This window comes from Octopus bimaculoides, chromosome 10 (genome assembly GCF_046866305.1).
Source record: "Octopus bimaculoides isolate indiv1 chromosome 10, ASM4686630v1, whole genome shotgun sequence".
NCBI classification, from domain to species: domain Eukaryota; kingdom Metazoa; phylum Mollusca; class Cephalopoda; order Octopoda; family Octopodidae; genus Octopus; species Octopus bimaculoides.
Window position 1 is genome coordinate 14,778,702 of NC_142937.1, and position 25,213 is coordinate 14,803,914.

The 25,213-nt window shown below is 36.4% G+C and overlaps 1 protein-coding gene across 1 annotated transcript; it reads right to left on the reverse strand.

Moving 5' to 3' along the window:
- Positions 1-752: 752 nt before the first annotated feature.
- On the reverse strand, positions 753-24,198 carry LOC106875010 (uncharacterized). The gene is made up of 7 exons (XM_014922953.3): positions 24,062-24,198; positions 16,096-17,489; positions 12,620-12,729; positions 9,705-9,788; positions 7,125-7,236; positions 4,584-4,696; positions 753-3,038 (listed from the first exon to the last, which is right to left on the reverse strand). The coding sequence occupies exons 2-7, from the start codon at positions 17,393-17,395 to the stop codon at positions 2,949-2,951; spliced, it is 1,809 nt and encodes a 602-aa protein (XP_014778439.1). The 5' UTR covers positions 17,396-17,489; positions 24,062-24,198; the 3' UTR covers positions 753-2,948.
- Positions 24,199-25,213: the final 1,015 nt, after the last annotated feature.

Below are 25,213 nucleotides of genomic sequence, written 5' to 3' on the forward strand. Positions count from 1 at the left end.
GGTAATGGTTTCAAATTTCAGTAATTGTTTCACTAATTTTAGGGGCAAAGGTTAAGTCGATTACATCAATCCAACCCCAGTACTCAACTGGTATTTTATCAACCCTTAAAAGGATGAAAAGCATAGTCAGCCTCAGTAAAATTTTAATAGAGAACAAAGAGCCAGATGAAAGGTCACTAGGCATTTTGTCCGAGATGCTAACAATTCTGCTTGTTCACTACCTTAAAAAAAAAGTTTACAAGAATTTAATACCTGAACCTTGTTCAACAAGCCTCCTCCATCACTACTAATCCAAGACCAGAATAACAGAATTATACATATTTTTATAAAATTTAATTTTTTTTTTTTAAATAATTTTATTTATTTTTGAGACTTCAGCTCTTCTCACAGATTGAAAATATCTTAACTAGATTAACTTTGGATTTCCTCTACTTCAAAATCCAAACAACCTACTAGTCAAGTAAATTTCCTATTTACTTTTACCATTTCTCAAACAAAGTATGTATAAATGTTGCATTGCAAATGGTTAAAAAAAAAGATAGTGCCATCATTAATTAAACTAGCAAACTACTGCTTGTACTGACTGATGTTCAACCATTCATTAACATAAAGAAGCATCAATGGTTTGAGAAGATCGTTAATCATTGCCTTAATGAAGGCATAAAAAATGCATTTAATATTACTGTGAAAAAGACAACACTATCTTTCAAAAAAAAAAAAAAAGTTAGACTTTCAAAACCAATATTTTCTGAGTGTGTGTGCATGCATATACATGTGCGTGTGTGTGACAAGACAAAGAAAGAAGACACCAACATTTCAATAAAGTTGTATATAAAGGGGAGACTTGAGGTTTGCAGAAGTGAGAAGTTAACTCCTATGGCAATTTTCTTTTGTTTTTTTTTATTATTTGAATTACATTGATAATTACATTAGGCTAAACCTACTTAATCTGCTTGAAAACAAATGGGAGTTAATGATTGTCCATACACAATACATATTGAAAACATCGACATTTCAAAGAGTACCCACTGACAAATGAATACAATAACCAATCACTTTTCGAGCACCATAAAACTTTTATACAATAACAATGATTAAAGAACACAAACACTGATAAATAGACTATGAAACTGGAAGATGACTAGAAAAAAAAACAAGCTAATCTGCAACAAGTAGGTTCCCAACATTGTACTTAAGTTTGCAAAACCAAATAAATAAGCATGTTCTAATAGAGTAACCTGCAACTACATCATTAGTCTCGTAAGTATAATGACATTTAAGCATTAACACAATGTTAGATGCTGCTTAACTGCTGAGGTAGCTGCAACATGGTATCATTTAGTGAAAGTTTAATTTACTCACTACTGAAAAATTCAGTTAAGGCATTTCACTTCTAAGATAACAGCAACTGAAATAGGTTTCACAAATTCACAAGAAGCTAACTTTAAAATTTCTGGTGAATGAACTGAATTACAGTCTAAAATAGCACTCATAAAACCATCTTCCTGTAAAAGGACACAGCTTCAAACATTTCAAATCAATCAAACCCACTTCCTTCAATTTTTTTTTTTAAAAGAAAAGTTCCAATTAATTTCAGACACAAGCATCTATATAAAGAGAGGTTATTAAAGAAACTTGATAACTATACTGTTTTAGTGGATTAAAAAAAAAATGTCAAACTTGGGAATCAGACAAGGATGTTATACCAACAAAACAATTTGGTGCGGGGAGATGGAATTACTTTCAAAATGTCACTTATGCAATACCATAACTTGCTTCTGGAGAAATAAGAGATGGGAACATGAATTTTTGCTTATTTTTAAACTTTTTTTTTTTAAGAATCTTGACTGATAAACTTTTTGTCAAAAACAAAGATATTTTCATTTGATTTTTAAATTAAATTACTTTGCTTCACATTCAGAAGAGACAAGAGACTAAATATGAACAAAAACATTTATGATAAATAAAAATTCTAAAAGTAGAAAATAAATCTTTAATTTTATCTACAAAATATCATTTTAAAGCTAAAATTTTCATAAACTGTGATTAGTAAAAACAAACAAAAAGAAAGTTTTGGAAATAAATATATAAGCCTATAAAATATTAGAAATAATATTTCTTTCCCAGGCACATGGCCTAAAACTTTGAGGGAGAGAGCCAGTTGATTACATCAACCCCAGTGCTCAACTGATACTTATTTCATCAATCCCAAAAGGAAGACAAGCCAAGTCAACCTTGGCAGCATTTGAAATCAGAGCCGAAAGAATGCCACTAAGAGCTTTGTCTGACATGCTGACGATTCTGCCAGCTCGCTACCTTTAATCTGAGAAATAATGATGAAATTAAATATTTTGGAATGTATTTTTTATCTCAATTCAGAAAAGCATTTGCAAAAACAGAGAAACAAAAGTAGTTCATTTTCTACTCACAAAACAGTACATTTTGTGCAGTTACATATTCCCAGGTAAGAGAAATGTCATATAATCACCAAAGACACTAAGACAAAATCAGGAAAGTCAGATCACAGAAGGAACATTGAATAAACTTTAGAGAAACTGCTAGCCTTGAAAATAAGAATAACTCGAGGAAATATTGAAAGAAATAGTAAGAAAAAATCAACAAAAGCTACAAGTATTTACTTCAGTGTCTTAAATAGTTATCTTAAAACTTATTGAATGCAAAATAATAAATAAATAAAAATTAAGGGGAAAATGTCAGAGTTATTCTTGTTTTTGTGTAACACTTGAGAAAATAATTTCTAAATGTATGTAAAAGCATTTTATTTTCCTCAACCAACTGTGGTTTTTGTAGGAAAATAGTATTACTCCAGTATTAATCCAAGTGCTTATTTTCACTTTGACCTGATTTAACATAGAAATTTAACATGGTCCAGTATACCACAGGAACATAGCAATACTTGATCTTTTTATTTCTTCTTCTTCTTCTTCTTACACCAATGAATTGACTTGCCTGGTCTTTGTAATTATGTACGGAGAAGGATTATCTCCATTATAAGGGAAAACATGATCCTGAGGTCGCTGAAAATAAGAAAAAAAATTAAATAGATGTGTGTGTGTGTGTGAGTACATAGATGCATAAAATGTGTGGATTTTAAAACTGATAACCCTACTTAATCTTTATAGTGGTTGCCTACCTTCCCTCCCTTTTCCTATTTCCCCCTAATTCATGTAAACCCTTACCCATCCACACTCCTAATTTCTCTGTCCCAACCCACTTCTACTCACCCTTATACTTTGAGGTGGGAGCCACTTGGATACAGCAAAAACTTGCTTTGCTCCACTCACTTCTTTCATACCTTGACTTATCTCCTAACAAAAAGCCACCTACCTTCTCAGATTTCATAGCCTTGCAAACCACATGGCAACCTCACTCATGCCAGTGGCATGAAAAAAAAAAGCATACAGAACACCCTGTAAACTGGTTGACATTAGGGAAGGCATCCAGCTGTAGAAACCATGCCAAAGCGGACTTTGGAGTACTTGGACATAATGGATCCTGTCAAACTGTCCAACCCACACCAGCTTGGAACATGGATGCTAAATGATGATGATTCTAGTTTTGTGACTTTCTATGAAGATGGTCTAACAAAAGTTTTAATTTAATTTTAAAATTTTTAATTAAATTCAAAAATCTTCAATTATATAACTGATTGTGCAAATGGCACATAAAAGCACCTATTACACTCTCAGAGTGGTTGACATTAGGAAGGGCATCCAACTGTAGAAAACCATGCGGATCTTTTTTAAAACGGGGGCCACATTTTTCATTAACGAAACACTTTGAAACTTGGATCACTGGTAGAATGTGTCATATAAAACATCTTTTTCTCTTAGTCTTCTTAAAAAAAAAAGAAATCCATAAACTATTCCATGTTAAAGTTGTCGTATTTCTGTAATTTCAACCAATCACTGACGTCCATTCAGCCGATATACATTAAGTGCCGACTACATAAACAAACGATTCTGAAACAATTAACCCTAACCCTAGGGTTAGGGTTGAAGCAAATTTAAAATGAAAAAAGCAAATAAAACGAAGAATCGTTTGTTTATGTAGTCGGCACTTAATGTATATCGGCTGAATGGACGTCAGTGATTGGTTGAAATTATCGAAATAAGACAATTTTTTACATGAAATAAATTCGAATACAAAAATATTTTTCTGTTCTATAACACAAAATAGATAAGTATACGAAGTTTGAAAGTCTTTCGGTACCAAAAGCACTACGTAAAACATTAATGAAAAATGTGGCCCCCGTTTTAAAAAAGATCCAACCATGCCAAATCAGACTGGAGTGATGCAGCCTTCCAACTTACCAGCCCTGGTCAAACCGTCCAACCCATGCCAGCGTAGATAACAGACGTTAAATGATGGTGATGATGAAAGGCAGCAAGGTACCAGACTGAATGATGGCAACACTTTCCACTATTCACCGAGTTCAAGGTATACAAGAATTGCTAAATACTAGGATCAGCATACTACCAACACATCCTCTAGAAATTTGATATTTTGTCAAAAGAAATTGAATTTGTCCATAAGAATATGTGATGAAATTTAAGTCTTACTTTCCGTAAAATTGGTTTTAAAGGGGTGCTGCAATTCGGTCGCTGTTTCTCAACAGAGTCACAGTCTTGTTCAAGATGTTTGTTCCATTTCAGATGACGAGGTGTTCTGGGAGCTATCAAAATAATACAAAAAAAGGGATAAAATAAATTGTATATTCAACAAAATACCGACAACTGAAAACAAGAATTTCAGCAAAAAGTGGTTTTATCAACGTTCAGACACTTAGGAATTTAAATCTTAAAACACAAATTCTTTTCTCATAAAGTCAACCTAATTTCCAGTTCAAAACAATCTAATTACATTATATGTTTCTAAAAATGTCAGAACTTTACGTTTTTCTAATTCATCCATCTAGATTATGCTGGAGCAAATGTTTAGGCAACTGCATAGCTAGCTTTCATCTAAGCACATAATCACGAACCAAAAGAATTCATTTCGTAAGTTATTCAAACTTAGGCAGAGTTATGTACCTTGCTTGAGGTTACAATACCGTAACTAAAACAATGTTAGCACACTTGACCTCGCAGTCAGAGCTTTAATCCCACGGCCACTCAATCATCAAGAACACTAAAGTTTGCTTCTAAACTAGGCAACTAAGTACAAAAGTTACAAATTAAAAATAGATGCCTCAATATTTCCCACACTTGACATAACTTTCATCCGTCCAAGATTGAAAATTTAAATACCTTCATATTTCTGTTATAAATTTGTACTAGTGTATCAATATTTCTTTTAATCTTGTATTTGTTTCATTCATCTGATTGTGACCATGCTGGAGCATCAACTTAAAGGGTCTTAGTCGAACAAATGAACCCCAGGACTTATTCTTTGTAAGCCTAGTACTTATTCTATCAGTACCTTTTGCTGAACAGCCAAGTTATGGGGACATAAACACACCAACACTGGTTGTGAAGCAGTGATAGGTGGGACACACACACACACACACACAACAGGCTTTTTTCAGATTCTGTCTATCAAATCCACTCACAAGGCTTTGGTTGGCCTGAGGATACAGCAGAAGACATTTGCCCAAGGCGCCACGCAGTGGGACTGAACCCAGAACCATGTGGTTGGGAAGCAAGCTTCTTACCACGCAGTCATGCTTGTGCCTGTATACTGATGTTTTGTTTCTTTTGCTTGTTTTTTTCTTTTCCTCACTTGAAATATGGAATTCAAATATTCTCATGCTTTGAAAGACACACTATTCAAATCAGTGGCATTAATCACATATTGATGATTTAAGAAGATTAATTTCATCACAAATTATAGGAAATAATAATTGATACATTCTAAGATCGATCCATTGACTGATTTATTCCTATTTTATTGTTTTTCTCAATATATTCTAAATAATGGAAGGAGATGCGTAACAAATTAATATATAACATTGCAGATCTGGATAGTATCCACATCAAACTCCCATTGTGACATGACCCAGTAAAGAAACATGCATACAGTATATAATTTATATTCACTGGCCTTGGTGCAGATTTGGTTATAATTATATAAATATAGATATATATATATAAAAGGATAACATTTGTTTTTATAAGTGTCAAAATGTGTATTGAAGAATACAAATTAAACGATATTTTTTACGAATGTAGAATTGCCATTAGAATAGCAGAAATACTGAGTAAATTACCCTTACAAAGTGGAAAAAATTTGTCAATAACCAGCCGGCCAGCCAGTTAACAGATTTTTCGAAAAAATATCATTTAATTTATATGTGCAAGAGAGACGATTGCGCTGGTATGGACATGTGGTGAGAATGGATGAGGATAGCTGCCTGAAAAAGTGCCACATCCTAACAGTTGAGGGAACCCGTGGAAGAGGTAGGCCCAGGAAGACTTGGGCTGAGGTGGTGAGGCAAGACCTTCGTACATTGGGCCTCACCGAGGCGATGACTACTGACTGAGACCTTTGGAAATGTGCTGTGCGTGAGAAGACCCGGCAAGCCAAGTAAGATTGTTGCCAGTGCCCCTGGACTGGCTCTTGTGCGGGTGGCACATAAGATGCACCATTTTGAGCGTGGCCGTTGCCAGTACCGCCTGGCTGGCCTTCGTAGGATTTTCGAGCGAGATCGTTGCCAGTGCCCCTGGACTGGCTTGTGTGGGTGGCACATAAAAGACACCATTTCGAGCGTGGCCATTGCCAGTATCGCCTGACTGGCCTTCGTGCAGGTGACACGTAAAAGCACCTACTACACTCTCTGAGTGGTTGGCGTTAGGAAGGGCATCCAGCTGTAGAAACTCTGCCAAATTTAGATTGGAGCCTGGTGTTGCCATCCGGTTTCACCAGTCTTCAGTCAAATCGTCCAACCCATGCTAGCATGGAAAGCCGACGTTAAACGATGATGATGTATAAATGTGGAGTAATAAAGACATCAGTTATTCACTACTGGTTATTACTATAAATGCTTAGGTTTATAGCAATTTCTCACCAGGTTTTGTTTTTGCTATCAACTCATAATAGTAACTAAGATGCATCAAGAATGGTTAATGTTGTATGAAGGGAACAGATTTTTATTCTTTACTTACGAGGAAAGACAGTAAATTCTTCAAATGATTGGCCAATCTGAACACGAGGGGCCACCTGTTGTCCATTGCATGTTGTATGAATCCAGGTAATTTCATCTAACTCAGCTTCTGACTGGAAAATAGATTGAAACAGGAAAAAATTATTGTACACAGCAGTTCTGGTAGTTCTGTCTTAATAAATATTAAAGCCTTCACAACTTAATGTTTTTGTTACCATATTTTTGTCAAAATGCACTGCATTTGTTTCAATTAATTTTGGAAATAATGTATTTAAGTAAAACAACCTTGTCATTAATAAATCAGGATTTGAAACATAAATCAAGATAAAATTTTGACAGAAGTGGCGCAGGAGTGGCTGTGTAGTAAGTAGCTTGTTTACCAACCACATGGTTCCGGGTTCAGTCCCACTGCGTGGCACCTTGGGCAAGTGCCTTCTACTATAACCTCGGCCCAATCAAAGCTTTGTGAGTGGATTTGGTAGACGGAAACTGAAAGAAGCCTGTCGTATATATGTGTATGTGTGTGTGTGTGTATATATATATATATATATATATATATATATATGCGTGTTTGTGTGTCTGTGTTTGTTCCCCCACCACCACCACCATCGCTTGACAACAGATGCTGGTGTGTTTACGTTCCCGTAACTTAGCGGTTTGGCAAAAAGAGACCAATAGAATAAGGACTAGGCTTCCAAAGAATAAGTCCCGGGGTCGATTTGCTCGACTAAAGGTGGTGCTCCAGCATGGCCGCAGTCAAATGACTGAAACAAGCAAAAGACTAAAAGAGTAAAGAGAAGGTTTTAAATTAGATCATTTTTTTTAAAACAGAAAGTGAATATCATAGAATTAAGGATTCTTGGGTGGTTTGGTTTCGAAAGGGTTAAAGAATTTCCACTTAAGAGAGATCTAAGAAGATAAGATCAACAATCAGAGAATTGAGATTTCAACACTCATTACCTCAACTGCAATGAAGTTAAATTCTTATGCTATCTCGAGTATTTATCTCAGAAATTCTATCACACTAAGACTAAACAATTACCATAGGAATACTCTCAAACAGAGTTGACCTAAGGCAACAAACAATCATTCATTTGCTGTGTGTTGTTCTCTATACTGTTTATTCTATTATGCTGGCAAAGACTGGATTACTATCGAATTTAGATAAACACATTACTAAGAATAATTCTTTCACGGGTCCATGAAGTACTTTCGTAAATTTTACTTCAAAAGTGAAATGAGAAGGCGAAAGTTTAGCAAAATCATTTTTATTCTCTTTTATATATTTTGTTTCAGTCAGATTGGGCCATGCTGGGGCATCACCTTGAAGAATTTTTTCTTAATCAAATGAATCAACCCCAATACATCTTTGTTTTTAAGACTGATACTTATTTTATCAGCCTCTTGATAAACTGCTAAATTATGGGGATGTAAGCACATCAACACAAGGACACACACACACACATGTATATATATATATATATATATATATATATAACAGGCTTCTTTCAGTTTTTGTCCACCAAATCCACTTGGTTGACCCAAGGCTATAGTAGAAGGCATGTACCCAAGATGCCACACAGTGGGACTGAGTCTAGAACAATGTGGTTGGGAACTACACAACCTGATTATTTAATTTTTGTGTTTGGTTTGCTAGATTCTTGGTGTAAGCTAGTATGTTGAGACATACTCTGCTGTATCTTGGTAGGGTCATTATGCCAATAACACACATACTGGTTGTATTTCACTGCTTCATTATTTGTTTGTCAATTGGTTAACTAGTTAACAAAGTAACAAAACGACTTGTAGTAGCGAGATCATATCATTGTTGAAATTGTAAATGACATCAAAAGAACTTTGACAAACCTAGCTCATCGACTGATTGACCAAATGCTTAATTGAACAATCAATTAGTTGATTGATGAAATAGTAACCAAATGACAAATTATGAAGAAGCGAAATAGAACCAATGTGTGTTTAGTATTGGCATAATGGCTCACCCAAGGTACAACAAAATAACTATTTAATATTTATCAACATCTTACGTAATTTTTACATCCACATTTCCATGCTTTTATGGGTGGAACGGAATTTATTGAGGCAGATTTTCTATAGTTGGAGGCCTTTCTTGTTGCCAACCTCACTTGTTTCCAAGCAAAGTAATATTTTCTCCATGGCCAGACACGTTTTCAACAAAATATTAGAAATGAATTACATTCCTTTACAACTATCACGATGCCAAGACAAGGACACCCACTGGGCTTCTTTCAGTTTCTATCTACCAAATCCACTCATAAGGCTTTGGTTGGCCCAGGGATAGAATAGAAGACATTTACTCATGGTGCCATGCAGTGGGACTGAATCCAAAAGTATGAAACTGGGAAGTAAATTTCTTAACCACACAGGTAACACCTGTGCCACAGATCATCTAAAATATTTGTAGAGATCACATTCAATCCCATTGTGATCAAATAAAAACTTAACTGTTATACATGTACAATTTATAAGTAACCCCCCTCCACATTTAACAGATTTGTTATGATTTCACAATAAAACTACAAAGTTAAAATGATTTTATTACCAGCTGATCAGGTGGTCGAGAATCACAGCACAATGGTGACAACAGTGGACTACTTCTCAGAGAAGAATGTTCATCGCAGACTGACTGCAATATGAGAAATGGATGAGAAAAATATATGAATTACAAAGATACAACAAAACAAAAGTTAAAATAAAACGAGTCATTATTTAACACCGATAGTTTTTAAGAAAGTGGGAGGAAAATAGTTGTTAACCAGATATTCATCAATTACAATGGCAATCTGCAGCTTACAGAGTTGAACCATACTTTTTTGGGTAGGTATCCAAATGGACTATATTTTTAAGACTATTACATATCTTTGACTGGAACAGAGGGGCCTCTCAAGATAACAAAATTCAAGTAACAAGTAAGAGTTAACACACCAACAAGGTATGAAAATTAAATACTTTATATCTATACACACACAGACGATATGAGAGGTATTTGGAAACAATTATCAGTATATTACTCTCTTCAAACCAATAAGGTTTTTATTTCTTTCAGATCCCCCATGGTAGATAAAATCCTAGGACAAAAAAATGGAAAGATGAGCAGTTATCTGTTGTCATATGTGAGGAACACAATGATTTAGAAATTTACAACTTTCTAAATGTAAGATCTTTTATACATAAAGTTCAGTTGTGGATTGGATGCCTCTGACAGGAATGTTTCAATTGTATTAAAAAAATTTGATGTTTAGACCCTATGAGGACACTACAATTCATCCAACAGACTTTAAAAAATTATCAGATTTCAGAAAATCAATAAGGGTCATTGCCAAGTATTTCTGATGTCAAAGTAGACTACCAGAACCATGGTGCATGAGGACATCCCATACAAGTTGTATGTATTGACAAGAGGTTGATACATGTCTGCAAAGACAGAGGAAAACCATTTGATCAAAGCCAAGTGGTTACTTAAAGTTAAACCAGCATGAACATAGCCTACTTTGGGTCATCTCTACAAAAGAAAAACTTGAACCAAGAGCAAAAAGAGGAGAAATGACAGATGGTTGTGTGCAGATATTTCTGACATCCCTATAGCAATGCACACTAAGTTTGCAGCAACTGTGAAGGTTTTTGGGAGTGGTGAGGAACAAAGGTCATGTCATGTCACTTCACATCTTTCCACTACTGGAAACATTCAAGCACTGGATGAATGATATATGCAGAGGAAGGCTTACACTTTTCAACAAGGCTCAGTACTTTTTGACAAAGCCTTCATAGCTCAAGATTGGATGTCAGACAATCTTTACAATCAGTTAACACCAAAATTGTAAGCTCCAAACTCGCTAGCTTTAAATCCTATTGATTACATCTGCCATCATGTAGGTGATGGTCCAAAATGAATGAATACCATTTAGTGCAAGCCCTGACGGCGTCATCAAAACTGAAGTTAGATCCATAGACTAATCTTATAGAAAAGCTTGTCAAGAACATGTGCACAAATTACCATTATTAAAATACATTTGATGTATGCCAGATTAGGGTTGCTTTATCATATTACCAAATATATCCTCAAATACTTCTCACATCTTGTACATATTCATACACATTGCATATACACTTACATACATATATACACACACTCATTCGCAAGCAAATGTCATAACAAAAGATTACACACACATTCAAATACCATCAACAACATCATTTTGCATCCACTTTCCATGGGTTGGATGGGTGCCATAGTTTAAGTCAGTACATGCAAACAAGTTGATGGACAGCATCTTGCTCATGAGTTTCATTTCTGGCTTGCTTTCTACAGCTAGATATTCTTCCCAATGCCAAGCACTTTTAAAGTGTACTGGGAGTATTTTACCTACCAAATTCACATACAAGAGATTGGTTAGCCTGGAGATGTAGCAGAATTAAACATGTTCACATTCCCTAAGAACGATATGTCCCCTAGCTCTGTGCTTTCAAAGCATAGAGAGATCTAAAAAAAAAAATCCCTTACTTGTAAAACAAGATTTACATTTGACGGATATTTATCCTCATTTTGTTTGTTGTTAACAGAACATTTTGGCATATGGCGTAGTGGTTAAAAGCACGGGTTACTAACCCCAAGATTCCGAGTTTGATTCCAGGCAGTGATCTGAATAATAATAATAACAACAACATCGAAAAATACCTTAGGAATGAGAACCCAAGTTCGAAATTTCCCCAAGACACCTGATGAAGGCTGGAGGGTATATCAGCTGAAACGTTGTGTTAACAACAAACAAGATGAGGATAAATATCCATCAAATGTAAATAATGTACATAATTCCTCGTCTCTTGAATATAGAACTGAAGTAAGATTTAATTACCAGAAGAGTGTCAGGACATAAGAATACTGTGTCAAATATGTATTCATCCAACCCATTGTTGTTGTTGTTGGCACTCCGTCGCTTACGGTGTGGAGGGTTCCAGTTGATCCGATCAACGGAACAGCCTGCTCAGGAAATTAATGTGCAAGTGGCTGAGCACTCCACAGATACGTGTACCCTTAACGTAGTTCTCGGGGATATTCAGTGTGACACAAGGCTGACCCTTTGAATTACAGGCACAATAGAAACAGGAAGTAAGAGTGAGAGAAAGTTGTGGTGAAAGAATACAGCAGGGTTCACCATCATCCCCTGCCGGAGCCTTGTGGAGCTTTTAGGTGGTTTTCGCTCAATAAACACAACGCCCGGTCTGGGAATCGAAACCGCGGTCCTATGACCGCGAGTCCACTGCCCTAACCACTGGGCCATTGCGCCTCCACTCCAACCCATACCAAGAGGAAAAAAAAAAAACATGTAAAAATGAAATGAATGAACAGATCATGGGGTCTGCTCAATCGAGGCTAATATAGGATTAAAGAACAATACCAACAAAGCTTTCACTGGTGATTTAGTAATACATTAGGAGTTCATCCCAAACCAAACTTACCTTATTACTATTGATCTTATTTGTACCTTCAAGTTTTCTCAGAAAGTCCTGAAATTCAGCATAAGTATGCTCACTTGATTCATATTTTGGTGATAGCAAATATGAGGAGCCTACAACAAACAATTTTCAATAAATAAATAAGAATAAGAAAAAAAAGCATATGTGAGTGAGTTATTTAATTAGTCATTAAGATAGAATTTACTTAAATATTTACAGAAAATCACTATCATATTACAGTTGATGTCTACATCATATTAAATATTATAGCAAGTTTTTTTGTTTTTTTTCATTTTTTGAAATTTTATATTTGTTTCAGTCAATAGAGTGTGGCCTTGAAGAATTCTTAGTTGACTGAATCAACCCAAGTATTTATATTATAAGCCTAGTGCTTATTCTATCAATCTCTTTTGCTGAACCACTAAGTCACAGGGATGTAAACATACCAACACTGTCAAGTGGTGGTGGACAGACACAAAGACACACATATATAATCATTATCATCGTTTAATGTCCATTTTCCATGTTGGCATGGGTTGGATGATTTGACCAGAGCTGGCAAGCCCAGAGAGCTTCATCAGGTTCTAGTGAGATTTGGCTTGATTTCTACAGCTAGATGCCCTTCCTAATGACAACAACTTTACAATGATGTGTGCTGGGTACTTTTACATTTACGCTTCAATTTTCCATCCGTTTCAGCAAGAGTTTTAACAATTCCAACTTTTTTTTTTTTCTGAGAATTATCCAGGAGTGGCTGTGTGGTAAGTAGCTTTGCTTCCCAACCACATGGTTCTGGGTTCAGTCCCACTGAATGGCACCTTGGGCAAGTGTTTTCTACTATAGCATCAAGGGAAGCAAGGCACAACAGGAATGGTAAATAGTTTACAGTACAAAAGAAATCACCTTGAACTTACTAAAGTAATATTCGTGATGTTTTATCTCTACTAAGTATAGAAGTAGATGTGTTGCATAAGATTAATTTTGAGGATTTAATCAAAAACTTTGCTATTAAAAAAAAAAACAAGGAATAAACTTTGCAAAGTGGAAATATACAAAAATAAACATTATTTTCCATCTTACTGTTAGTTTTGTTCCATTTTGAGAAATAAAAATTTATTTTATGGTTTATTATTGGTTATATTTTGAATTACATAAAAATGGGAGCACCAAAAGGTGCTTAATCCAGCCCTGCTTAGCTTTGTCCACCTCAGCTATTACTCATTCACCCCAAGCATTCCATTTCTGTCATTATACTCTTATTTCTTTATTGCCCACAGAGGGGACAAACAAGGACAGGCAAACGGATTGAGTCGATTATATCGACCCCAGTGCGTAACTGGTACTTATTTAATTGACCCTGAAAGGATGAAAGGCAAAGTTGACCTCGGCGGAATTTGAACTCAGAACGTAGCGGCAGACGAAATACCGTTAAGCATTTCGTCCGGCGTGCTAACGTTTCTGCCAGCTCACCGCCTTATTATACTCTGTCATTATACTCTTGCTCTCTTCACCTCTATCCATTCTGGTTCTTCTAGCACCACTCTCTCCAACTCCACCTTCTCAATCACATCATTGCCTAGAGTGAACACATGTGCCTTAGAGCAGTTAGTACTCTTTACTCTTACAGTGTACAAAGCAATGTACCAACTGTGTTGTGTCAGAATCCACTTGGTGAACTCTGGAGAGTGGTTGGCAAGTGAGTAAAGAAAACAGAGCATTTAGAGCTCCTTTTGGTCCTGTCACATTAAGAATATGGCAATTTCTCTGGTGATAGTGCCATGATAAAATGCATACAGTGTACTTTGTCAGATAGTTGGTAAAAATGGAGAGAAAGAATAGATTTGAGAGGACCTTTTAATCCTGTTCTGCCAGGGATTTGACAATATGTCTAGTGCTAGTGACATGATAAAATGCACTCAGTAGTCTCTTTAACCCTTTGGCATTCAAATTACTCTATCAAATGTAATGCTTATTCATTCATATTGTTTTGAATCACTTGTGTATTTATCTTGTAGTTTTGAGATGTTGATGATTGATTGTTTATTTTCAGAATGACATTGTAGGATAGGTGTCACAGACCAGATTTAGATAGTTTAAACAAAAAACAGGTAGGATATATGGGCTGGATGTGGCCAGTTTAAATGCTAAAGGGTTAGGTGGTCAGTGATAGGAAGGGTATTCAACCACAGAAATCAGGACAAAAATTAAATGTACAAACACCCGTAAGAACTGACTAAAACTATGACAACATGTCCAATGCAAACCAGAATGGAAAGCATTGTGGCTGACATCATCATCAGTGTTTAACGTTCACTTTCCATGCTGGCATGGGTTGGACAGTTTGACATGGGAGCTGATCAGCTGGGAGCTGTCCGCACTACAATTGTCTGTTGGGGCAAGGTTTCTATGGCTAGATGCCCTTCCTAATGCCAACCACTTTACGGAGTGTGCTGGGTGCCTTTTATGTGGTGTTGAAATTAAAATGATAATTATAAAAATCAATACCACATTAATTTTGTTGATTAGTAGAATATATCAGCAAAGTAGTATTTACTATAATGTTGATCAAACAGTAACGAGCTGTTACCACAAACATAATTGTCTGTGCACACACCACTTCCCAACCATGTGGTTTCAGGATCAAAAGGTCAGTCCAACTTCTTGGCATCTCAGGTGTCTTCTACCATAGCACCAGAGTGACCAAAGTCTTGAGAGTGAATATGGTAAACAGAAACTGAAAGATGCTCAGTATATATATACATACATGCATACGTATTATGTATGTATATATAGTTACAATTAGGTGAGCTTCTTCACATCTGTGTGTGTGTGTCTGTGTGTGTGTGTGTATAGATCTCTGAAAATTCCTGGACTACAAGTGTCAATCTACTTGTCAACCATTGCCTAGTTTTGTGCCTCTGAAGACATGAAAGAAAGGTAAGTGTTAGTGACAGTTAAGGCAATTGGCTATAAAACAAAGTTTCATTAATAATGGTTTCAAATTTTGGCACAAGGCCAGCAATTGCAGGGGACGTGGGGTAGTCAATTACATCAACCCCAGTTCTCAACTGGCACTTATTTTATCAAGCTCAAAAGGATGATAGGCAAAGTCAACCTCAGCAAAATTTGTAACCTCCTGACTGGCCCCTGTGCCAGTGGCATGTAAAAGCACCCACTACACTCTCGGAGTGGTTGGCGTTAGGAGGGGCATCCAGCTGTAGAAACTCTGCCAAATCAGATTGGAGCCTGGTGTAGCCATCTGGTTCACCAGTCCTCAGTCAAATCGTCCAACTCATGATAGCATGGAAGGCAGACATTAAAACAATGATGATGATGAAATGCCCCTAAACATTCTGCCCAACAAGCTGACGATTCTGTGTGTTCGCCACCTTAGACCTACTCATTAATATATTCATGTACCCATGCTAGTATAGAAAAAGTGGATGTAAAAACTAATGAATAAAAGAAGATTAACTCACCAGAATGTTCAAAGAGGTTCTCGAGCATATTAGCAAGAGGTGAGTGGTCATATACTGCTATAGAATTCCAATCGTGGGCTTCCTTGGCATCTGTAAACAAATGTTTGACTGTCTCCTTCTTATAACAAGTATCATCTGCTTGATGGTCAGCCTCTAAGTTCAAGCGTTTGGGTGGGCTTCTATATTTTCTCCCAGAACAGGAAGCCTCAACTATTGCTGAATCATCTAATATGGGTGAAAAATAAGTCTTACAATGGTGTGGGTGGGGAAGCGGATATTCCGATCCATCCACATCACTTGAACTACTAGCGGCCAACATGGGGGAGCAGGTCTGCCGATTTGATCGAACTGTAATATTTGGACTTAGTATTTTGTAGGGAGATGGAGACCTGACAGTGATGTTAGAGCTATTCAGTATCTCTTCACCAGACAACCTAGAACATGGACTGGAAGTTTCTGTATCAAGTTTAGAAGGAGTTTGTAGTGGTGTAACATAGATTGAAGTGTCTGACTCTTCCAAAGTGTCATCTTGTTCATCGTTAGAATAAACTATATATTCATTGTTCGACTTTGACTTCACAGATTTTTGGTTTGGCTTAGACTTGCTCGAAGCAGTTGAACTTTGGAAGTTATTCTTCAAGTTTTTATTCTGTATTTTATTTTGTGCTTCCAATGAAAGCTGTTTGGATTTTTTTGGTGTTGAATTGAATTGAGATTGACAGTAATCTTTACATGCCATTTTCTGTGATTTTGGAGGTGATACCTTAGCGTTACAAGCCATTTGCTTTCTGTAAGAGCCTTTCTTTGGTCTGTTGCAAACATGATTTGCATTAGCCGATGAATTCTGGATATCTTTACTTGGAGATAAAGGTTTGGCCTTGGCCTTACATTCCCTGTCAGCTCGGGGAACTTCATTCCTGTTACCAGTATGGAGTTTTCTTCCATTTAGACCCCTCTGTACATTCTGAACATCTGCTACAATCACTGATGTTACAGGCTGACTATTGTAAATGTTTTCTTTGTTATGTATCGGTGTGTTTGTTAATGTGACTGAAAAATTAATGTGTCTCTCATGAAAGTTGCTATCATCAAGCGATAAACCAGTGGTATCAAGAAATTGAGCTTCATTCAAGTCATCTTTTATACTGGGATCATCATCTATACTATCAATCCGCGCTCTGTTCAGTACATCAATCGAACTAAAACTTGAATCAAATGAGTTCAGGGTCATAGAACTTATATCATATGTTAAAGTACTGGCATCAATGCCGCTGTCATATTTTCCAATCACTTCCTCCATGGCATTAAAGTGATAGAAACCAAGTGTATAATACAAGTTATTACATATTTTAGATGATGTTCTGGGAAATAATTCTTACTGTTTTGCTCATTTCCTGCAATAGAAAAAGGATTTATTAGTCATATAAATACATTTCGTTCCCTCATTTACAATATTTAAATACAACTAACAATGATACATTAAATACAAAAAAAATATAACAAAAAACAGAAAGCATTATTCAGAGAAGAAAAAAAAAAGAGTCTGACAATGTTAACTGATGCACATGATTGAGGAAGAAGCAGTCAACAAACTACAAAATAAGTGAGTTGAGGACTTTCTATGATTTGCTCTGGATCTCAACAACCATGTTAAAACAGCAAGCCTTGAGCTGCATTGTCAATGTGAAAAATCCAGTTCTTCACACTCCACACATCCGGTCACTTTTGCAAAACATCCTCCCTCAAATGCTTCAGAACATCGCAGTACAACTCTCAACTGATGGTCTGGCCCTGGCGGACGAATTCTCGATGCACAATATCACATTTTGAAGGGTGATGCTCATGGCAGGTCTTCCAGGGACATTCTTCCATCTTTGAAATGCCCATACCACTCGAAGCATCGCACACGACCCATTGCCTTGTCACTACAAGCCTGCTGAAGCATGCTCAATGTCTCTAGCAGACTTCCCAAGTTTAATGCAAAATTTCACATTGGCTATTTGTTCCTGTGATCACAAAAACACAAATTTCACAACTTGTGAAGTAAACACAGCGTTGTCACTCAGCACACTGCCTCATGAAGGTCACTGCTAGCTCTCACTGCACACGCAACAATGTGCTGCCATCTGTTGGCACACTACAGAACTAGTCCGAGAACTTTTTGATACCACCTCGTATCAAACACGTTTTTATAGATTTAACACATACACTATTATAACCTTAAAGAAGCAGTTAAATTATTCTTTCATAATGTTATTCTTCAAATTTCTCTTCAGTTCTAAATTCCTAGGTCTGAATTCTTCCTGAACTTGTCACAATTACTTCCAGTCATTTCAAAACTAACGAACTCGATACAAAGTGTTTTAATCAAAACTTGTTCAGAAGCACAACAGAAGCTCTTGTCAAACAACATTAATCCCTTTAAGTATCTGTTTCAGTGTGTGTGTGTGTGTGTGTGTGTGTGTGTGTGTGTGTGTGTGTGTGTGTGTGTGAGAGAGAGAGAGAGAGAGGCAGAGAGATAAAAGATTAGGAATAGTGTTATTATTTATTTAGTGCTTTTAAAAAATTAATCCTAAATGGTTGATTTAAAGGGGAACAAAAGCTGGGGAAGAGTTTTACAGAAAAACTGTCTTCCACATGTAATGAATTAGAGTTCATTTCACCTAAGTGTGTAATCCAGTAGCCCAAAGGTAAATATCACAGGTAAAAAAAAGGATTCAAGTTGAAGTAGTTATTAATAGAAAGAAGGTAAAAAGAGGTAACTAAAAAAATGAATTCTGTGATAATATTCCCTTTGACAACCCCACTATTTCACTAAGGGTATAGAAAAATATTAACAAAGGGGTTATTAAGTTTGAATTTACAAATAAGATCAACTGGAAAAGAGTATTTCAGTCGTTCATGTTTATAAACCATACTTAAAATTATGTAAGTCCACAAAAGTATGTCCGAAATTTTAGACATCAGTTATAACTGAATATCATAAGACACCAAAATTGTCCTAACAGCACACTATAAAACTATGGCCACCCTTAAAATGGTAGCCACTAGCAAAGTACAAGCAAGGCCACAGCATTAGCATAACGATACTATAGATCAAACAGATAATGTACAGGTATGGACCAGATACGTTTACATGCTAATAATATTATAAATATAACACTTCAACTTTGAAAGATAAACCATATCTTTATCTTTATCTTTATAACTTTCAAATTTCATTTGAGATTCAGCAGTACCCGTGTAGTGGTACTGTCCTAGTCATTAAGTCAATGAGAAGATTTGCTTGTTTTAGCAGTGTTAGTAATGTTAGTGGTATGGAAGGTTACTAAAATTTAAATATTAGTAGCAGTTTGAGAAAATTGATAACAACACTGACTCGTTAGATTACTACAGCAGATCAACTGATCAAGTAGTAACTCAACAGGAGATGGAGAAGTTGGTGATATCAAACCACTGATAACATTATCACAATGAGCAGATGTGCATCATCATCGTTTAACGTCCGCTTTCCATGCTAGCATGGGTTGGACGATTTGACTGAGGACTGGTGAAACCGGATGGCAACACCAGGCTCCAATCTAATTTGGCAGAGTTTCTACAGCTGGATGCCCTTCCTAACGCCAACCACTCAGAGAGTGCATGGGAACGATATTTAGGAGCTATCTGTTTAGCTCATGTAGAGCTTATCGGCATTCAGTTTTAATGTAGGAAGCACTTTCCAAAACAAATCAGATATGCTACATTGACAGTAAATTTCTTGTAATGTACTATTTGGTCTACCCCATAAAAGTGTGGTTTACCATTATTCTTAATTGTCTGCCAAGTAATTTTTCAGTTGGAAATAACTTGCATGCACTAGGTGCACTGCAAAAGTGCAAAAGACTCTTCAAACTGACAGCTTCCGTAATGCAGACTTGATTGTTTGCACAATTCTTTCTGCTGCACCATTAGACTTTTAGACTATAGGTCGTACAATTTCTTTGCAATGTCGTTAGTTTAACCCTTTAGCATTTAACCTGGCCAAATCTTACCCAAATATTCTGTTTTATGATCAAACTGACCAAATCTTGCCTCTCAAACATACCCTACGATGTCACTCGAAAAACAAACCTTTGCATCATCAAAATCTTGAAGCTATGAAATACTATATGATGAATTCAAAACAATGTGAATAAATAAACATCAGAACTGAGAGACTAATTTGGATGCTAAAGGGTTAAGTAGTCCTTTAATTGAATAAATTCTGAGTCATACTTCAACCCGTATTTTGTTTCCATTCAAAACCTGGTACTTATCCTATCGGTCTCCTTGCCAAAGCAACAAGTTATATGGATGTAAACACCAACACTGGTTGTCAAGCAGTAGTGGTAGAAAGCACAGACACACACACACATATACGATGGACTTCTTTCAGTTTTCAACTACTAAATCCACTCACAAAGCTTTGGTTGGCTCAAGGTTATTGTAGGAGACGCCCAAGGTGCTCCGCAGTGGGACTGAACCCAGAATCATGGGTTCTTACCACACTGCCATGTCTGCACGTATATATTCTTTTGTTTCAGTCATTTGACTGCGGCCATGCTGGAGCACCGTCTTTAATCAAACAAATCAACCCAATGACATACTCTTTGTGAACCTGGTACTTATTCTATCATTCCTTTTTGCCGAACCACTAAGTTACAGGGACGTAAAGACACCAACATGGGTTGTTAAGCAATGGTGAGGGGGATAAACACAGACACAAATGTACATATATATATATACATGACAGGCTTCTTTCAATTTCCGTCTGCCAAAGCCACTCACAAGGATTTGGTCAGCCCAAGTCTATAGTAGAAGACACTTGACCAAGGTGCCATGCAGTGGTACTGAACCCGGAACTGTGTGGCTACTTACCACACAGCCACTCCTACCATCATCGTTTAACGTCCGCTTTCCATGCTGACATGGGTTGGACGGTTTGACTGAGGGCTTGCAAGCCAGAAGGCTGCATCAGGCTCCAATCTGATCTGGCAAAGTTTCTACAGCTGGTTGCCCTTCCTAACGCCAACCACTCCGAGTGCGGTGGGCGCTTTTTACGTACCACCGGCACAAGGGCCAGTCAAGCGGTACTGGCATCGAGCACGCTTAAATGGTACTTTTTACTTGTCACCAGTACAGGAGCCAGACATACGGCACTGGCAATGACCACGCTCGAATGGTGCTTTTTACGTGTCACTGGCTATATCTATATATATATATATATACCTACTCGTATGTATACACAGAGATTATCAAACTGGCAATTTCCCAGCTCCAGCACAATATCAAGTTCTTGCTTCATTTCTCCACTATTCGTTTGGCATTTTACAAAATAAAATCTTAATTTTAAGGAAAAGAAAACACACAAACACTACTTGAGTTGAACCCAAGTCGAGCAAGTGAGAGGTAAAAAAAAAAACAAATTGTTTATAACAATAACATAGAATCGCAACAGAAAATTCAAAACTTGAGACATCTGTTATAAATTGAGTATCACATTTCACCAACGTTATCCAAGCGGTACGGCACACCATATAACTGTTGCTCGTCATCACTGAAAAAACTGCTAACCGCATGCAAAATGCATTCAACGCCACAACAAAATTAGCATAACAAGGGTATCGAATTCCCATTGGGTGGAATTCTGGTTTAAGCACCCCATATAACCCTTCGTAACTTTTTTTAATTTTTGGAATTTTCGGGAAATTTTTGCAAATTTGTTCTACACAGAGGAATTCATATGAGTATGAAAAAAAATTTTTAGTTCGTATGATTTAAGCACAATTTAGCTGAGATACTGACTAAATGTTAACATTAATAATACGGAATGTCTTCTTTAAGCAGCAATTTCGACCCAGTACTTGACTAGTACTTTATTTTCTCGTTTTGGTATTAAAATATAGCAAACAATTCCAGGTTTCATATTTTGGCGTTACGATTAATCGCATATACACACACTTATACATATATACATAATACTTTCAGCTGTCTATTATATGTCACCGTAGCATCACCGTACACAAATAGATAAGGAAAACTAAATGCTATCCACACGATGTCGGTTTATCAGCTGGAATCGTTAAAATACTGTTGACATGATAACCAGGATTGATTCCACGCTGATAAACACGATAACTTACAAGAAGACGAGAAGGCCTTACATGGTCGTTTGATTCGCTAGAAATAGCAGCCAAATACTCCACAAATCACACACTAGCGTTTTTAAAATAGATTTAAGACAGCACTCTAGGTAGACTATGCACGTACAATAAAGAAAAGGTGGTATGCATAGCTGGAGAAGCTTTTGATCATAGATTAGTTCAATCAAGACCCATCTAGGATTAGACAACACATAAAAATGAGACATAACAGTAAACACGATAACTCAAAATATACTTTGATGAAATAAAACCTATTCAATGAAACTAAAACTTTTCCTTTAGAAATTTTAGAATGTTCTATCCAACATGCCTGGTTAGCAAGCTATAAATCATACGCATTAAGCATGATTTTTACATAGGGTTAAAGTCTGAAGAAGAAAGAAAAAGCAATGAGAAGTTGGGACAAAAGAAGTAAAGGATTTATACATTTTGCTAAGACTGAAATCTAGTGGCAAATAGAATATATTTATATATAGTAAAAGTTCGTAACTATACACAAGCCGTATTAGCAACATCATGGGTCTCTGGACAAATCAACACACTGGGTCCCTAAATTTGTGAGGCCGTTTGTGTACATGCCTTACAACAACACACACTATACAAAAATTGTTTTCTCATTATGAACACTAAACAGAAAATATGTAGGCAAGATATTAAATGGTTTGTAAATATATGGGTAATCATATATTTGTTATAAAATGGTAATACACCCCAATAACCACAGAGAGGAAATATACACACATTCATTCATGCATGCACATTAAGAAATACTTAGTTACTGACGTATAACAGAAAATCATATTTCGAAGACAGGAATAAAAACAGTTCATGGTTTAACTTCATAAAAAAAACTAATTACGTTGTTTAAAAATTAAAAGAATACAATTAAATCCAGATATGAAATCACGTTTAAGTGTGCAAGATACATATTAGAAATTAACAACACTAATATAATAAGTGAAATCCAGGTATGTTCTCTGTTGTACTTGGTGTGATTAGTGAAAATGTTACTCTAACCCATGTCCCGTTCAATGCCAGTGGAACCCCACTCCCGGTTTTTTTAAGTGACTTGCAATGCAACAGTTAAAAGACAATTTTGTATGCACACAATTATAAATTAAACTAAACCATGTTATCAATTGCTTTTACATTCAATGCAAAGAAGTATTGTGAGAAACTTAACAGCTTGCATATTGTGAATGTGGAACCCTTGAGTTTTTTTAACATATAACAGTTTGACTTAGCTCCATAGTGTTGGATTGCCATCTTCTTTCGTTTTCAACTCGTGTGTGTATACATATATATATATACACACATATATATTTGCACGAAGCGTAATGATGCTCAATAAGCATCTACCTGCTAGAAATAAGAGCTAAGTCTTAAATTAATCCACCGTAACGCACCAATATAACAGAGGGAAACAGAAAGCACTAAAACATTTAACAGCACAAATAAAAATATTATGCAGGTGTGTTTACGTCCCCGTAACTTAGCGGTTCGGTAAAAGAACCGATAGAATAAGCACTTGGCATCCAAAGAATAAGTCCTGGGATCGATTTACTCGACTAAAGGCGGTGCTCCAGCATGGCCACAGTCAAATGACTGAAACGAGGAAAAGAGTATATATATATATATATATATATATATATATATATATATATATATATATGTATGTATGTATGTATAAAATGACACAATGACAAAACAACATATGATATCTTCTGGACATATATAAATTTAGTTTCTAAAGTATTCAACGCATAAATACATATATATACCTGTAAATTTGTGCAGCAAGTTGAGTTAATCTGGTAAAATAAGCCATTAGAGACAAACGGATGTTATTTGAATTTCGCTCCGTTCCGGCATGCATTATAAACAGGAAGTTGTGTCATAATATTTCTCCCACCTTCCTCTCTCTTTCTGTTATAGCACCCTTCCACCACTTTTTCTTACTATTTAATACAAACAGTTTTGAGTGTCTTATCGCTTATTCATTCATTGACCGCGCGTATTGAGCTGTTTGACCCATAATTGTTTCTGTATTAAGTAGCACTCGGGAAAGAGTTAGTCCATCTCACCGACTTCATTACTTGACTGTTATATTACCACGCCGAGCGAATTCTGACGATGTTGGCTTTGCCTTTCATCCTTTCGGGGTTCGATGAAATAATTTACCCGTTGAGTATTGGAGTCGATGTAATCGACTAGCCCCCTCCCCCATAAAATTTCTAGTCTTATACTCTTTGCTCTTTTACTTGTTTCAGTCATTTTGACTGTGGCCATGCTGGAGCACGGCCTTTTTTAGTCGAGCAAATCGACCCCAAGACTTATTCTTTGGAAGCCTAATACTTATTCTATCGGTCTCTTTTGCCGAACCGCTATGTTACGGGGACGTAAACACACCAGCATCGGTTGTCAAGCGATGTTGGGGGTCAAACACCGACACAAGCATATACACACACACAGATACAAGCATATACACACACATACATATATATACATATACATATATACGACGGGCTTCTTTCAGTTTCCGTCTACCAAATCCACTCACAAGGCTTTGGCCGGTCCGAGGCTATAGTAGAAGACACTTGCCCAAGGTGCCACGCAGTGGGAATGAACACGGAACCATGTGGTTGGTAAGCAAGCTACTTACCACACAGCCACTCCTGCGCCTTATGCTTACATTCTGAGTTCAAATTCTGCCGAGGTCGACTTTGCCTTTCACCATTTCGGGGTCGATAAAATAAGTACCAGTTGAAACCTGGGGTCAATATAATCGACTTACTTCCTTCCCTGAAATTGCTGGCCTTGTGCCAAAATATGAAATTAGTGTTAGGACTGTGAACTGGCAGAACTGTTAGCTCATCGGACAAAATGCTTAGCGACATTTCGTCCGTCTTTACGGTATGAGTTCAAATTTCGCT